The sequence below is a fragment of the Callorhinchus milii genome, unplaced genomic scaffold, assembly GCF_018977255.1.
Source record: "Callorhinchus milii isolate IMCB2004 unplaced genomic scaffold, IMCB_Cmil_1.0 Scaffold3, whole genome shotgun sequence".
Lineage (NCBI taxonomy): Eukaryota > Metazoa > Chordata > Chondrichthyes > Chimaeriformes > Callorhinchidae > Callorhinchus > Callorhinchus milii.
The window spans coordinates 91,538,157-91,555,960 of record NW_024704744.1 but is presented as its reverse complement, the minus strand read 5'-3'; the positions used below and the strand labels follow the sequence as shown (position 1 = coordinate 91,555,960).

Sequence of the window (17,804 nt, the reverse complement as noted above, 5' to 3'; positions counted from 1 at the left end):
ATAATCCTTGCATTTGATACAGCACCTTATCAAGTCGTTGCAATGTCTCAAAGGGCTTCACAGGATTTACCATGCATTTCTGGAGACGAAACATGGCAGCCAATTGTCTGCCGCGTTTCGCCCACAAAATACATAGTCACAACACTTTACAGTATATCCTGTGAAGCGCTTAGAGATATCTTGAAGATGTGATAAGGCACTATGTCAAATACAAGGATTATTATTATAGCCAGTTTGTACCCAGTAATGTCCCATAAACAGTCACTTCCCACTCAAGTGCTTCCTCTTCGACTATGCCTTCAGTGATCCAGTGGAGCCGGGCGAGGAAGGGGTTGATAGACTCAAGGGTCAAGGGAGTGAAGCAGAGATATCTAGGAAAAATGGGGCAAAGTGATTAAAAGCTCACCCTCTGAACGGGGGTGGGGGGTAAATGTAGGAACAGGAGGAGGTCATTCAGTCCCTTGAGCCTGTTCCGTCATTCTATTAAATCATGGCTGATCTGTACCTCAACTCCATTTACACGCCTTTGCTCCATATACTCAGTGGTTAGAGCACTCGCCTCACAAGTGAGAGACCTGGGTTGGATTCCCAGTAGGGCAAAATGTTGAGCTAGTTTCCTTCCTTCACACGCCTAATAATAATCCTTCAAAAAAAATAATAAAAAAATTGGTCACTTCAATCCATAACTGTTTGTGGGACATTGCTGGCTGCCATGTTTCACCCACAAAATATACAGTCAATTCATTTTACAGTCTATTCTGTGAAGCGCTTTGAGACACCTCGAAGACATGAAAAAGCACTATATCAAATGCAAGGATTATTATTATTATTACTCACTTTCCTTTCTCCATAGATGCTGCCTAACCTGTTGAGTTTTTCCAGCTCTCTCTGTTTTTGTTTCAGATTTCCAGCATCTGCAATATTTTGTGTTTTTTTTTCAGATGTTTTCAAAATTTGACACAAAAAAGTTTAGGACCCCGCTTCTTCGCACTTGCAGTTTGTTGTGAGGATGGAGGAAATCCACGGGATCCGTTACTGTAAAGCGCTCTGAGACGCCGTCCGGCGTGGAGGGCGCGATATAAATAAATCCAAGTTGTTGTTGTTGTTGACTGTCTGTGGGACACTGCTGTGCACAAACTGGGTGCCGCGTTTCGCCCACAAAATACACAGTCACTGCACTTCACAGTATATTCTGTGAAGTGCTTTGAGATGTATCAACGATATGATAAAGCACTATATTAAATGCAAAGATTAAGCCCTCCGAGATGCCATCCGGCCTGAAGGTCAGTATAAAGTGCAAGGTATTGATGTTGTTGTTATTATTTTTAACGTCTTGGGACCTCCTCCCAACGAAAAAGAGTGTATACAAATATAATTTCTTGTCTTTATTATTATTATTAATATTAGTTGATCTGTTTGTGTTTTCGGTCAGTTTCCTTCCCTCCTCTCCTGACGTGATCTTGAGCTCCAGTTCCAAGAAGCCCTCTTATAAATGACCAATCTTCACATAATATTCACATCATTGCATTTGACATAGCGCCTTTTCACAACTTTGGGACATCTCAAAGAGTTTCACAGGATATATATTTTGTGGGTGAAACGTGGCAGCCAATTGTACATGGCAAAGTCCCACAAACAGTCGCGGATTGAGTGGCCACATTTTCTTTCAAAGGATTATTAACCCAGAAAGCGATCTGCCAATTGACTAACGACCAGGTTTCTATTTACTGCTAGGTAAACAGAAGTGCGTAGAATAAGGAAATTTGCCTAAGAGTTCGCCCTGCCCAGGAATCAAATCCAGGTCCTCTGGCTTGCGAGGCGTGCGCTCTAACCACTATGCTATGGGACTCTGCAATTCAACCAGATGTGAGCGATATGGAAAAGAAAGCCAAGCTGGTGTGAGCCTGGCTTTCCTGTTCCCTCCCTCTCTCCCAGTACCTTAATCTGTCTGGCACCTCAATGCCTAAAGTAGTGTCAATACACATACACTAAAGAGGCTGCCTTAATCCTTGATTTCTTTTCTAACTATTTGCATGGCAAAGAGCTGCAGACAAAATCTTGCAGTCAAAAGGCATAATGACCGGCCTGTGAATTCTCCAATCCACAACCTTAGCTCTTGGGAATTGTGCACATCTGTTCCGTGTGGTGGTTGTGTGGTGGGTGGGGGGGGGGGGGGGTCAGGAATACACATGACATGGAGGACACACTTGTATCTGGGAGTAGGACTCAGACACGACGCTCAGACGCCAAGACCAAACACAAAACGTTGACTGAAGAAACGCTTATGCTGACAATTACATTGCCGGTAGGAGCACCCCCATCCCCTAGGAGGAAATCTGCGTTTAAGATCAATAGCTTTTATCAATACCCATGGAGTCCTGTAGCTCAGTGGTTAGAGAACTCGCCTCGCAAGCGAGAGGACCCGGATTTGATTCCCGGGCAGGGAGAAACCTTAAGCAGTTTCCTTACTCCACACGCCTCTGTTTACCTAGCAGTAAGTTTTTTGGCGTCAGTCAGATGTCTGACACATACGGAAGCCAATTGCACACGGCAGTGTCCCACAAACAGTCGTGGAGGGAGTAATTCACCTATTTTATTTGGGGGATTGTTGGCCTTGACATCAGAATAGAGAAACTCCCTTCACTTTTTATTATATTATCATTTGACTGAGGAAAGCCATTTCTTGTGTTAGAGAGAGGGAGGGGGTTGAGGAGGGCTGGACCACACCATGGGCAGGTGTGTGAATGCAGGTGAGAAATCTCTCTCCTCATTGCAGTGAGTTCACATCTGCTGCTCTCACCCGGAGATTGCTACGTGGGAGGGGGCCTCAGAAGTTCAAATTCCCTTCTTGTTTGATATGCAAATTAAATAGGGAGCGTGCGAGGATTGCAGCCCTTCTCATTAGAGCCCATGGTTACTTGTAAAAGGAAGTAAAGGCAGTATTTATTTATTTCTAATATTATTTTGCTTATTTATTCATTTTTTAATTATTTTTATTTATTTGTTAATTATTCAATCTATCTATCTACCTTGCTCTCGCTCTCTATTTATTTATTTATTTAGTTTCATTCATTCATTCATTCATTGTGCTTTCTCTCCCCCACCTATGCTCACCTGTGTTTTTACACAAAATGATTCACAACTTGCAAATTATACATTGCCTTTCACATCAGTGAATGTCTCCAAGTGTGGTGGGTGGTGGGGTGGGTATATGGTAGGCAATAAAAAAAATAATCCTTGCATTTGATATAATAAAAATCCTTGCATTTGATATAGTCTTATCAACGCTTCCAAACGTCTCAAAGCGCTTCACAGAATATACTGTAAAGTGAATTGACTGTATATTTTGTGGGAGAAACACGGCAGCCAATTGCGCACAACAGCGTCCCACAAACAGTTGCGGATTGAAGTGACCAATTTATTATTATTATTTTCTCTTGAAGGAATTATTACCCCCCTGAAAAGCGATTGCCAATCAACTAACAACCGAGTTTCTACTTACTGCTGGCAAACAGAGGCGTGTGGAGTAAGAAAGCTTGCCCAACATTTCACCCTGCTGGGAATCGAAACCAGATCTCTCGCTTGCGAAGCGAGTGCTCTGACTTCTGAGCTACAGGACTCCACAATAGCACCTTATTGTGTCATTGAGATGTCTCAAAGTGTTCACAGGATATACTCTAACGTGTAGTGACTGTATAAGTAGCAGTGAGTAGGAACCTGGTTGTTAGTCGATTGGCGGATCGCTTTTCCGGGGGCAATAATTCCTTCAAAAAATTATTGACAATAATTATAAATTGGTCACTTCAATCAACAACTGTTTGTGGGACGCTGCTGTGCGCAATTGGCTGCCATTTTTGCCCACAAAATATACAGTCAATTCATAGTCAATTCTGTGAAGCGCTTTGAGACGACTCGAAAACATGATAAGGCGCTATATCAAATGCAAGGATTATTATTATATTATTATTATTTATTGGGTGAAATGCAGCAGCCAGTTTGCATACAGCAGTGTCCCACAGCTAAGAAGTGAGTGACCAATTTTGTTTGGGAATTGTTGGCCAGGACACCAGGAAAGAGAGAGAAACTCCCTTCTCTTTTCCTATAGCGCCGCGGGATCTTTAACGTCCACCTAAACAGGCACAGACAAACGGGACCTCGATTTAACGTCTCACCCGAAAAGACGGCACCTTTGAAAATGTAACAACCCCCCCCCCTTACCCCCAGCGCTCCATTGGAGCATCAGCTTAGTCTGCGAGCTCACAGTCCCTGATGCGGAGCTTTAATTAGGAATCCTGGTAGAATTCCCTGTTCTGTACATAGATGGCTTCAGAACAGAATTCCTTTGAATTAGAAGGAGCACTGCCTCTTTCATCGGTTTCCTTATTAACTGAGGAAAGAAACCCTTTCAGAAAATACCGCAAATTGGTTTGTGTGTGTATCAATCTCTCCCTCTCCTCCCCCTTCACCCCTTCCCACTAAGCAAGCAAACTCATCAAAGGTTGGTGTGCTGAGGCTCATCCATGGAGTGTAAGAGGTGTGAAGTGTCAATCACTGTGTTTAAGTATTCCTGGGTGTGACAATGTTAAGTCTCCTTGGCTCTTTGATGAGGCTGTGCTCACTCCCCTTTTTTTAATCTACCTTTGTCTGGAGTAGAGATCAATGCATTGGTTCTGCCTTATAAAGCTCAAGGCTAAGAGCTGAGACAGACAGTCAATCTGACCTGGGCAAGGCAGAGGAAGGCAAGAGCTGCAATCACTCACTCACCCACTCACCCAATTAAAAAGATCTATACTAAAGAGAGGATAAGGATTTTGCTGGGAAAAGATGACCAACGTCAGGAATATGGTGCTCCTCGGGATGATGGCTTGTGCCCTCTGGGCAGTGGTCAGTGCACAAGGCTTGCTGCCCGGCGAGGTGGAGGGAGCGCTCCTGGAGAGGCTAGGGTTGGCGGAGGTGCCGAGGCTCGGCAAGCGAGACCTGGAGAATGTGGTGGTGCCAGCACGGGTCAGGAACAGGTACATCTCGCTCCTACACCAGCACAAGGACAAGGAGAGGAAACGCAGAGCGCTGCCCAGCCTGGCCGGCATCTTACGTGGCATCCCCGGTAACACAGGTAAATCAATAGATCCCTTTGCTTTGTTAAAATAATAGTAATAATAATAATCATCCTTGCATTTGTTATAGCGCCTTATCACGTTTTCGAAATGTGTCAAAGTGTTTCACAGAGTGTACTGTAAAGTGGATTGACTGTATTTTGTGGGCGAAACGCGGCAGCCAATTGCACAAAGTAGTGTCCCACAAACAATCGTGGATTGAGTGACCACATTTTATTTATATATTTTTTGGAGAGATTATTAGCGATCCGGAAAGCGATCCGCCAATCGACTAACAACCTACTTACTGCTAGGTAACCGTAAGTGGAGTAAGGAAACTTGCCCAAGGTTTTGCCCCGAACCCAGATCCTCTCTCTTGCGAGGCGAGTGCCGCTACTGACAGATACTGTTCTCACCCCTGGACTGAGTCTAGATTGGATTTTTAAAAAATCCAATCCTCCCACCACTTCCGACCTTATTTTAAAAATCCAATCCTCCCACCACTTCCGACCTTATTTTAAAAATCCAATCCTCCCACCACTTCCGACCTTATTGAGGTTTTCAATACGAAAGGTTCTGTAAAAGTTCAAGTTGTTCCATGGTTGTAAATAATTCCTTTCCAGGTTGTACTTTCATACTGTGCCTTATCATCAAATGTCTCAAATGCTTTGTAGGAAATTGCTATGAAGTGTCAGCCTGTCTCAATCAGTCCCGTCTGTGCCTTTCGGGTGGACGCTAAAGATTCCATTGTGCTATTCGAAAAGAGAAGGGAGTTTCTCTTTCCTGGTGCCCTGACCAACAAGCTTCCAAATAAAATTGGTCACTGACTTTTTGTGGGACACTGCTGTGTGCAAATCGACTGCCACGTTTCGCCCACAAAATACAGTCAATCCACTCCACAATATATCCTATGAAACACTTTGAAATGTCTCGACGGCGTGAAAGGCGCTATATCAAATGCAAGGATTATCATTATTATTATTAACAATAATCCTTGCATTTGATATAACACCTCATCAGGTCTTCGAAACCTCTTAAATCGCTTCACACAATATACCGTAAAGTGAATTGACACTATTTTGTGGGCGAAACGTGGCAGCCAATTGCAGTATCCCACAAATAGTGGTGGATTGAGTGACCAAATTATTATTATTATTTTTTGAGCAGTGCTAAATAGCTGAGACGCTTCACCCATCTGCCCCCCACCCCCACTCCTCTCACCCCCACCCCACATCCCTATCTCTGATCCGCCAGTCGCTCCCCAACACCCCCCTCTCCTATGTCTCCCGTCTCATGTGACTTTTTCCTTTCTTTGGCATTCTGCCGATCTGATCATCAGCCAATCAACAAGTCACAAGTATTGCTATTCAATCCAAGCTCTCTAAATGCTTTGAGATTAAAAGCTGTGAATTTGTGTCATTCACGGTCTCATGAATAACAACTTTGCATCTGGCATCTACAATGTCTACAATACACAGTCTTTAACGTGATGCCCTTTTGAGGACGAGAGTTTAATATGCTGGTTGCTGGTCGCTGTGATTACAGAGCAAACGAGATTAAACCAAGGCGTGCGGAGTCCTGTAGTTTAAGGGTTAGAGCACTCGCCTTGCAAGCGAGAGGACCCGGGTTTCCATTTCCAGGCAGGGCGAAACCTCAGGCAAGTTTCCTTAATCCACACGTCTCTGTTTACCCACAAGTAAGTAGGAACCCAGTTGTTAGTCAATTGGTGGATCGCTTTTCCGGGGGTAATAATCCCTGCAAAAAAACAAACAATAAATTAGTCATTTCAATCCACGACTGTTTGTGGGACACTGCTGTGCATAATTGGCTGTCGCGTTTTGCCCACAAAACATACAGTTTTTTGTTAACATCCCCCCTCTCAACCCCTTCCACCCCACCTGCTTGACCCCTCTTCTCTCTCTCTCTCTCTCTCTCCTTCTATCTCTCTCTCTCTATCTCTCTGCATGTGTTACTAACCTTGTCTTACCTACACTTGGTAGAAAAATGACGTTTTAAAGCATGTTTCTTCCGTGCTTTTCACCCACATAATATACAGTCAATTTACTTTACAGTATATTCCATGAAGCGCTTTGAGATGTCTCGAAGACCTGATAAAGCGCTATATCAAATATAAGGATGAATATTATTATTATTGTATTATTATTATTCACTAACTGGTTGGGTTCTGTTTCACAGACACGACTGGAGAGGTACTCTACTCTGACCCCACCAGGCAGAGGCTAGTTTTCGAGATGAAGGGACTAATCCCTGAGAACAGCGAGGTGACCATGGCCGAACTCAAGATCTTCCAGAAAGGCATCCACAAGGCAGACCTACCCCCAAGGAGACACCACCGGGCCGTCCACAACGCCAGGATCAGTGTGTACTGGGTCAAGATCCTTGCCGATGGCACCAACAGGACCTCGCTCATCGACTCCAGGTAACAGCAAGTCTATCCTCCTTGAGGGGGAGGTAAGCCGAGTCTCCTTGGAACTAAACTGGCCCCAAGATGATGCGCCTGGCTACGGGATGTCAGGATCGAGCAGCCCTCTGTGACTGTCTCTAGTCCGGTTCCTGAGCCAGCCGGGTCCGCAGTTTTCCAGGGCACAGCAACAACATGTAGCTCAGAGTTTAGACCACTCGCCTCGCAAGCAGGGCAAAACATTGGGCAGCTTAATCCACACGCCTCTGTTTAGCTTGCAGTAAGTAGGAACCCAGGTGTTAATCAATTGGCAGATCGGTTTTCCGGGGGTAATAATCCTTCAAAAAAAATAATAGTAATAAGTTGGTCACTTCAATCCACAACTGTTTGTGGGACACTGCTGTGCACAATTGGCTGCAGTGTTTCACCCAAAAAATACAGTCACTACACTTTACAGTATTATGCTTTGAAGCGCTTTAAGACATGATAAGGCGCTGTATCAAATGCAAGGATTATTATTATAATATATTATTGTATGATTATTATTATATATTATTATTATTATGCTAACCACGCTGTATGTTGTACAGGTTGGTGCCGATCCTGGGCTCAGGATGGAAAGCCTTTGACGTGACTCAGGCCGTGCACTATTGGCAGGCTACCGGGGACTCGCGGCTGGACCTGGAGGTGTGGATCGAGGCCGAGAGGCTGGGCCGTTATGCTGCCGACCTGGCTAAGCTGGTCCGCTTCACCCCCCAGACCCCCCGAGGCGAGACCCCCCGCAAACCAGAACTGGTGATCTACTCCCTTAACTTCGGCGACTATGGGTATGTCTCCATAGGCATAGTGTCCGTAGAGTGATGGGGTCACACACAGCAGGCCAATGCAGGGGAGGAGGGGTATTATTGTATTGTGCTCACGTGATTCTCCACCACCTACTCTCGCACTATGCGTCAAAGTAATATTGTGGGGATGAAGTGATTATGCCGTTTGTGATTCTTGTTCGTTTTCTGCTAATATCCCCTCTCTCAACCCCTTCCACCCCACTCGCTTGCCTTCTCTTCTCTATCTCCCTCTTTCTCTCTCTCTATCTCTCTGCATGTGTCACTAACCTTGTATTTGGTAAAACGCCTTTCATGTCAGTTGGATGTCTCAAAGCATCTTCACACAATTTACTGTAAAGTCTAGTGACTGTTTTTTGTAGGCGATTATGGGGCCAATCTGCACTGTGTGTGTGTGTGTATGTGTAAGTTTCTTTCTGTCTGTGTGTGTGTGTGTCTGTAAGTCTGTGTGTGTGTTCCTGTATCTCTCTCTGTGCCTGAAACACATTCCCATGAGCAGTGTTGAGCAGTGTGCAGTCCCCACAGTAGACATTTGCCTGTTGTGTATTCGTTGGCTAACTGACCCCTTACCCTTCGCTGTTGAGATGTGACCCTTCTTCGCTCTCTCACCCCATGGACTGACCAGAGTCAGCAATGACAGCTCCTTAGTTTAGGTAAATCTCTGTTATGCGTGGAAATGGGTGACTTTGTACTGTGTTAATTCCCTTAGTTGCCAGTAAATAAATCACTGAACTCCAGTCATGCTGTCGTCTGGTTTGTTCTCATGGCCCCATCCCCCACCCCAGAACCTGCAGGGTTAATGTTCCATTGTAGACCTCACACCATTATGTCGGATGAAGAAGACCTTTCGGCTCATCCGATCTCCTCTCTCCAGAACCCCCCACCCTACCGTTCACCCCATCACAGCATCCAGCTGTTTTTTAAATGAGTCTCAACCCCCCCTTTCTGGCCTCAACCCCCCTTCCTGGTAACCTGTTCCAGTCATTAATTATCCTCTGGGTAAAGAAACACTTCCTGGTGTCTCATCTTACGGTGGTCCTGAACCTATGCCCTCTTGTTCCTCTGCCCTGGCACAAATCTGGCAAGGTCTAGACCCACACGTCAGTCAACATCATTGGTGGCATTAAAATAAAGTCTGTGCCTGTTCAGGTGGACGTTAAAGATCCCACAGCGCTATTCGAAAGGTGAAGGTTATTGCTCTCTCCCAGTGTCCTGGCCGACAATCCCCCCGATAACTGGGTCACTCACTCCCTTCACATTGCTGTTGCTGTGTGTAAACTGGCTAACCATTTGCCTACAAAATACAGTTACTACACTTTACAGCAGTTACTGTGAAGCACTTTGTGATATTTTGACATATTTTGACATAACAAATATATTTTGCCCACAATATATACAGTCAATTCACTTTATAAAATAATTCACAGTATAAAGCAAAATACTGCAGATGCTTAAAATCTGAAACAAAAAGCAGAAGTGTCTGGGAACACTCAGCAGGTCAGGCAGCATCTATGGAGAAAGGAAAGTGAGTCAATGTTTCGGGTCCACGACCCTTCGTCAGAACTTCTGTTTTTGTTTCACTTTACAATATATTCTGTGAAGCACTTTGAGACGTCTAGAAGATGTGATAAGGTGCTATATCAAATGCAAGCATCATCATTATTATATTGAAGACAAGGATTATTATTATATAACTATAAATTCATTCTGGCTCACTGTCAAGTCTTGGGTTTCTGAGAGGATTGTCACAGACATGTCAGGCGAGAAGTTACTATTTGTTTGGAATCTTCCTTCAAATTGTTTCCTGCACTCTCTGTGGGAGGGAGCTCTAGTGGGGGAGCGAGCACCAGCACAGACACGATGGGGAGAGAGCAGGGTATAGGGTTAGAGTAGAGAGCTCTAGTGGGGGAGCGAGCACCAGCACAGACACGATGGGGAGAGAGCAGGGTATAGGGTTAGAGTAGAGAGCTCTAGTGGGGGAGCGAGCACCAGCACAGACACGATGGGGAGAGAGCAGGGTATAGGGTTAGATTAGAGAGCTTCAGTGGGGGAGTGAGCACGAGCACAGACACGATGGGGAGAAAGCAGGGGATGGGATTTAAGGGTAGAGAGCTCCCGCACAGATGTTGGGGATATCACAGATCTCTGGTTATAACCCATTTGCCCTCTCTTTCCCCTTGGACAACTCAGTGTTGGGTTGGGTACTGCCAATGTGCTCATATCCTGACTGATGTTGTGATTGTGGGTTCAAGATTCACATCAGGATTTTGAGCTCACAGTCCAGGCAGAGGCTCCAGCGCAGGGCTGGGGGGTGAGCGCTGCATTGTCAGAGGTGCTGTCCTTTGGATGAGACATTAAACCGAGGTCCCGTCTGTGCCTGTTCAGGTGGAGTTAAAGATCCCGTGGCACTGTTGAAAAAGCGATTGGAGTTTTTCTTCCCCGGTGTCCTGGCCAACAATCCCCCAGATACAATCGGTCCCTCACAATATGACTATTTGTGGGACGTTACTGTGTGCAACTAACTCTCTGCTACATTTAGCCCATAAAAGCCACTTCACTTTACGGTGTATCGTGCGAAGCGCTTCGAGATGTGACAATGACGTGATAAGGCACTATATTGAGTGCAAGGATTATTATTATAAGGTCAAAGAAAGATACTGTAAAAAAACAAACATTGTTCTGCAAATAATTAACAGATAATTTTTTTCTTCCTTTCCGAACGGGCAGGGGTTCGGGTGATTGCGTTGGACACCGAATGAAGAAACAGGGGTCCTGCTGCCGGCAAGAGCACTTCATTAGCTTCCGGGAGCTGACGTGGACTCAGTACTGGATCATCGAGCCTCCCGGATACCAAGCCTTCCACTGCGTGGGGGGCTGCAAGCAACCGGCCTGGCCTTTCCGCTCCGGGGAGAGGAGTTGTGCTGTGCTCGAGAGCGCCTCTCTCCCCATCATGTACCTGGTCAAGAAGGGAGACTACACTGAGGTCGAGGTGGCTGAGTTTCCCAACATGATCGTCGAGAAATGTGGGTGCGTCGCAGATAATGGTGCGGTCATGTGACGTGATGTGACCTGATGTCTCTGTGTTTCTATCTCTCTCTTTCTCTCTTCCCCCCACCTCCAGTCATTACTAGCTGAGTTCCATCGCTACCTTTGGCCCCCTCCCCACCACCGAACTCACCAAACCCAGAATTGTATTCAGTCCCGTAGTATAGTAGTTAGAGCACTCGCCTCACAAGTGAGAGGACCCGGGTTCGATTCCCTGGTGGGACGAAACCTTAGGCAAGTTTCTTTACTCCACATGCCTTTGTTTACCCAGCAGTAAATAGGAACCCAGTTGTTAGTCGATTGGCGGATCACTTTTCCGGGGGTAATAATCCCTTCAAAAAAAAAAGAGGAAGAATCCATGACTGTTTGCGGGACACTGCAGTGCGCAATTGGCTGCAGGATTTTGCCCACCAAACACACAGTCAACCAATTCACTTTACGGTATATTCCATGAAGGGCTTTTGAGGCGTCTCGATGACATGATAAGGCGCTATATCAAATGCAAGGATTATTATTATCATTATTAAGGCCACCTTAAATTTCAAAGCTCGATTTCCAACCGTTTTTGGGCTGGAATGCAACATATGAAATATAATAATATCTATATAATATGACTGTATCATATAATATATATTATCAAGATATTATTGTATATCATATAGATATTGTGTCTCACGCTGGGTTTGTTCGTGTTATAAGCACTTATTGTAAATATTGTCGTACATATGGGTGGGAGGGAACATTGTCATGGGAGGGGTGGGAAGAGTCAGCAAATTTTTATCCTAACCCCCCCCCACCCAGCACCCTATAGGTCACAATGCTGCCTGCACTCACTCACTCCGAACTATGGAGTATATTGGGGGGCTGGGGAGTATGATTGTTGGGGGTGGGGTTGGGTGGGGGAGAGAAGATGACTGTAATTTTTTTTGCCTGGGTATCATTGAGTGGAGATACAGCGATTCCATTCAGGTAACCCTCAGCATTCCCTGGTGAGGGAGGACAATAACGGGTGATTAAAAATTCTGTCAGGCAGAATTGGGCCAAATTCTTAAAAGCCCAAGTCCGGGAGATCAAAGAACAACTTCTCTGAAATAGAAGCATTTTCTAGCATCTTAAAGTTTAAGACAAAACAGTGACACAAGCTGAGGTGGGTGGTGGGATTCAAGCCTCCTCTCTCTTTCTCTCTCTTTTTCTCTCTCTCTCGTGGATTATTCTCTTACTGTGATGGTGGCTGAGAATGGACGATTCCGGATCTGAGATTTCAGATGATGTGTGTAAATAGCAGTGAACACGATACATATAAAATAAAGTATATATTTAGTCAATTTGACCCTGGGGCGTGAAATGTTTCTTCATACATCAGCTTGTTAGTGTCCCGGGTCCAATTTTCTTTCCTCTGCTCTCAAAGGTTCCACGGTGCTATCAATAGCAAGCTATGTGGTTTTAGCTGGTTAGACTCCAGCAGTTACCCCAACGAACACTCTGGGCTCCCCAAATTGGCTCTTGCCAACCTACACCTAATACTCTCTGGAATTAGGTAAACAGGATGTGTCCCTCCAGAGAGAAAGTGCGCATTCCATTCCAACAATCTCTCTCTGGGATTTCTATGTGTAGATGGGATGCATGGAAATCTCAGCTTGGTTTAGATACAATTAAGGACGGTGATGGGTTTCTGCACGTATCAGACCTCTCAAAATCTCCACGGACTCTCCTCTGATGTTCTAATGCCCTACTTGCTGGTCTCCCCAGTTCCACCATTCACAAAGTCCCAACTAATTCAAAACTGCTACCCCTGTCCTCACCCAAACCAAATCCTGTACCCCATCACCCAACTCCTTACCAGGCTTCACTGGCTCCCTGTCACTGAATGGATCGATTTCAAGATCCTCATGCTCACCTACAAATCACTTTAAGCCCTGGCACCTCCCTACCTCTCCTTGCTCATATATTCACAGACTGCTTACCATCAACCAGCTGGCTCTGGCCACCTGCACCTCTCTCAATCCCCTCCACTCCATCATCGGCAGCCGTGCTTTGAGCTACTGTGGTCCGAATCTCTCCAACTCTCTGCCTGAATTCCTCTGCCCATCTTCAGATCACACCTGAAGAATTTCTTCTTTATTAATAATAATCCTTGCATTTGAAATAACACCTTATCCCATCTTTGAGATGTCGCAAAGCGCTTCACAAAATATACTGTATAAAGTGAATTGACTGGATATTTATGGGTGAAATGCGGCAGCCAAATTGGGCACATCAGTGTCCTACAGTCAGTCATGGATTGAAGTGACCAATTTATTATTGTTTGTTTTTCTTTTCTTTAAATAAAAAAATATTTTATTTTTATTTTTTATGGACAAAATGCAGCAGACAATTACACACAGCAGTGTCCCACAAACAAAGGCTATTTATAACAAGAAGTTTCTTCCAGTTTCCTAGCCAATACGCCCCTCAGATAACAACAAATTGCATTTGTATAGCGGCTTTCATGTCGGGAGGACTTCCCAAGGACAGTGAGGGTTTGCACCCGAGCTGGTGTTTGGGATCAGAAAGGGTATAAAGCAGAGAGGGTAGAGAAGAAACAAAGGCACCAATGGTGGAGCAGGCCAGGGGGAGCGGACAGATTGGTGATATTTTAATTGGTCACAGAGAAAGGGAGGAGCAAGACCGTGGAGGACTTTAAAGGGGAGGACAAGGATCACGATCTCTATCCCCTGGGCGATGAGGAGCTAGTGGAGCCGGCCAAGCATGGGGGTGATGGCATCACGGAGCTTGGGAGGGAGAGGACATGAGCTGCAGAGTTCTGGATAATCTGCAGTTGTGGAGGGATGAATTGGGAAGTCCAGCGAGCAGGGAGTTAGTGTAGTCAAGCCTGGACATGATGATAGCACCTTCTGTCTCGGAGGCGAGAACGAGAGTATTATGGGTGAAGACGGGAGGGGCAGTGGGAGGGTGGAGGGTGGGGAGAGGTGCCAAAGTTACAAGCGAGATTGCTGAGGTTACAAATTTACAGCAAGGCCACGCTGGTGTCCTGGAGATATTTAAAGGTGAGAGCATGGATTTTAAACTCGATCCTCTGAGGAATGTGAGTCAGTCAAGCTGGGCAAGGATGTGGTTGATAGGGTCATGAAGCTTAGTGGTTACGTAAATCAGTCATTCCCTTCATGGCTAACCCCAATATTATCCTGGTGCCTCAGCCAGGTCTGTGAGCTCAAAATCCATTCTGACCTTATAATACTAATAATTATCTTTGTATTGACATAGAGCCTTATTACATCTCTGAGACTTCTCAAAACACTTCACAGAATATACTATAAAGTGAATTGACCGTATATTTTGTGGGCGAAACGCGGCATCCAATTGCGCACAGCAGGGTCCCACAAACGGTCGTGGATTGAGTGACCAAATTATCATTCTTTGAAGGGATTATTACAACCGGGTTCTGACTCAACTCACTGCTAGGTAAATAGAGGAATGTGCAGTAAGGAAACTTGGCTAAGGTTTCGCCCTGGTCGGCAATCGACAAGCGAGCAAATCATTGTGCTTCGGGACTCCCAAGAGCCAGAATGTGAGTGACAGCCGGGCTGAGACAATTTGCCACTGAACACACCACTCTAACATCAGCCTGCTAAACCCGTCTGACATCTCGTCCTGTTATTCCTGTGCTAAGTCATTCTGTAGTGGTCAGGACAAACCTCACAATCCGCATCAATAGAAACCAGACTTAGAGACATCTATTGGGTTCTCGGTAATTAAACAGTAGATGGTTTGCACACACAGCGAGTCTGATACACTCCTCAATTGACGTCCACACTCTAACTTGTGGAGTGTCTGGGGTGTCTGGACAGTGAATTGTCCTCCTTGGCTGGAGGGGGAGTGGGAGGGGGAAGTGAGTGGGATCTCCTTGGAACTGAACTGAATCCAAGTTGATATTTTTGGTAAAGGAATATCCGAATTGAGCCCACCCTCTGTAACAGTCTTTAGTCCAGTTCCTGAGCCAGGCAGGTCTGTAGTATTCCATGGCACTGCTGATGACAGCACAGCCCAGCCTGGCTCATTGGCAGGACCTGGAAGGGCAGAGAATCCTCCCACTAAACTCCTGTTAACCCTGCAAGTCAAAGCCATATGTTCTTTACACATGGAAATTCCTGTGTATTGGAATGGAATGTGGACTCTCTCCCCAGAGCTACACATTCAATTTCCCTAGTTTTTGGAGTGTATTAGGCTCAGGTTTGTGAGACCCAAAGCTTTGGGAACCCCAGAGTGTACATTGGGGTAACCGCTGGAGTCTAACCAGCTAAAACCACACAGCACTGTTGTTTTAACTGGTTAGACTCCAGCTGTCACCCCAATGCACACTCTGGGGTCCACTGAGAACACTGTATGTCAAGCTTTCCCACTGCTTGTCCAGCTAGGACCACCCTATCCATTGGAGCTTTAGTTTGCAGGGTTACCAGGAGCTGAGTGGGATGACTCCCTACCCTCAGTGACTGGTCTGCCCTTCCATGTCCCGCTGATGAGCCGGGCTGGGCTGTACTGTCATCAGCAGTGCCCTGGAATATTGCAGACTCACCTGACTCAGGAACTGGACTAGAGACCGTCACAGAGGGCTGGCTCGATTCCGACAATCCCCCCCACCCCCCCCCCACTTGGAGGACATTAACTAGTTGGTCATTATTACCCACAGGGATATGCGGAGGAAATACATCAGCCATTTACTGCTTTAAAAATCTCATTCGCAGGTTGTTTCCACCCTCTGACTAGTGCCCCCACCCCTTACTCTCACAGTTCCAAGGCCTCAAATTTTCACTCAATTTGTATGGAATCAGAGAGTGGGGGAAGGATAAAATGGAGCGAGGGGTGTGGAGTTGAGGAGCAGGAGAGTAGATGGCAGTGGAAGGTAGTGAAAGGCAGTCTGTCAGCCTGGCTAAGTTGATTGTAGTCTCGCCTCTGAGTCAGAAGATTGTGCGTTCAAGCCCCACATCGGAACTTGGAATCAAATAGTCTAAGCTGACACTCCCAATGCAGCACTGGGGATGTGTTGCATTGACAGAGACGCTGTTCTTCAGATGAGACGTTAAACTGAGGTCCCATCTGTGGCTGTTCAGGTGGATGTTAAAGATCCCGCGGCGCTAATCAAAAAGAGAAGGGAGTTTCCCGCTCTCCCGGTGTCCAGGCCAACAATTCCCTAAATTAAAATCGGTCACTCGCTTCACGACTGTTTGTGGGGCACTGCTGTGCACAATCTGGCTGCCGACAAAATACAGTCACTACACTCTACAGTATATTCTGTGAAGCACTTTGAAATGTCTCAACAATGTGATAAGGCGCTATATCAAATGCAATGATTATTCTCAATGTTATCTATGACACAAGATGTCAGTGAATTTTAACCAACTTCAAGCCTGATCCTTATTTTGAGCCGTTCCTCTCCACTGAAGATAATGAGCTTCTCTTCCGCCTTTTGTAAGTGATTATAGTCTAGAGTCATGTTTGCAGTGTTTCCACACTCTTTCCCGCTCTTGGGCACCCTATTTTCCTGCGGGGTGGGGGAGGATACTCCAGATTACCCCAGTGAGGTTAATTAACGACTGGAACAGGTTACCAGGAAGGGGGGTTGAGGTCAGAACACTGGGACTCATTTAAAAAGTAGTTGGATGCTGTGATGGTGGGGTGGGTGTTCTGGAGGGCGGATATCAGATGGGCCGAAGGGTCTTCTTCATCCAAACTGATCATGAGTTTGTTACCTTGTCTGTCCTACTTGTGTCATTACTGAGCTGGGTTTTGAGGCTGCCTGTGATAGCTTGTTTGATTGCTTTCAAGCAGGTCTGAGAGGTAGGGAGGTTCCAGATCATGAAGGGATTTGTAGACGAATGTGAGGATCTTGAATCAATCCATTCTTCAAGGGGTAGTGCCCTTCACGCGGGGTAGCGTCCCAGAGCACTTGAGGTGATGGAACCTGACAACGAGCCAGGGGGAGGGGGGAGATGACCGTAAGCACGATTAAAAAGGTATTTAGGCAGCATTTGAACTTGTGAAGGGAGGAGGCAAGGCAGAGGGATCGAGTTACAGAGTTTTGGAGCATGGTGGCTGATGGCACGGCCACCGAGGGTGGATCGGAGGGTATAGAAAGGGACAAGTGACAGGTGGTTGCATATATAGACATACAGGTAGATACAAACACGTACACGTGGATACACTCACAAAGAGATATTTCTCAATCAATTTGCCAAAGGTTGGCTCAAAGTGCTGTGACAAGATTGCACTGGAGCAACTAGGAACTTTCTGAGCCAGAGGGTGGAAACAGTTGCCACACAGAAGTAGCCTGAGAATTAACACACACAATCCTAGACTTGCTCATCAGCTAGAGGCTTCATCACAACACCATGTTCACATACAGAT

General features: G+C 45.8%; 1 protein-coding gene across 1 annotated transcript; it reads left to right on the top strand.

The window, feature by feature from the left end:
- Window positions 1-4,824: 4,824 nt before the first annotated feature.
- Window positions 4,825-11,415, top strand: LOC103186442 (left-right determination factor 2-like). Its single transcript, XM_007905483.2, has 4 exons — window positions 4,825-5,113; window positions 7,290-7,533; window positions 8,106-8,342; window positions 11,085-11,415. Exons 1-4 carry the CDS (start codon window positions 4,825-4,827, stop codon window positions 11,413-11,415), a joined length of 1,101 nt encoding a protein of 366 aa, XP_007903674.2.
- Window positions 11,416-17,804: the final 6,389 nt, after the last annotated feature.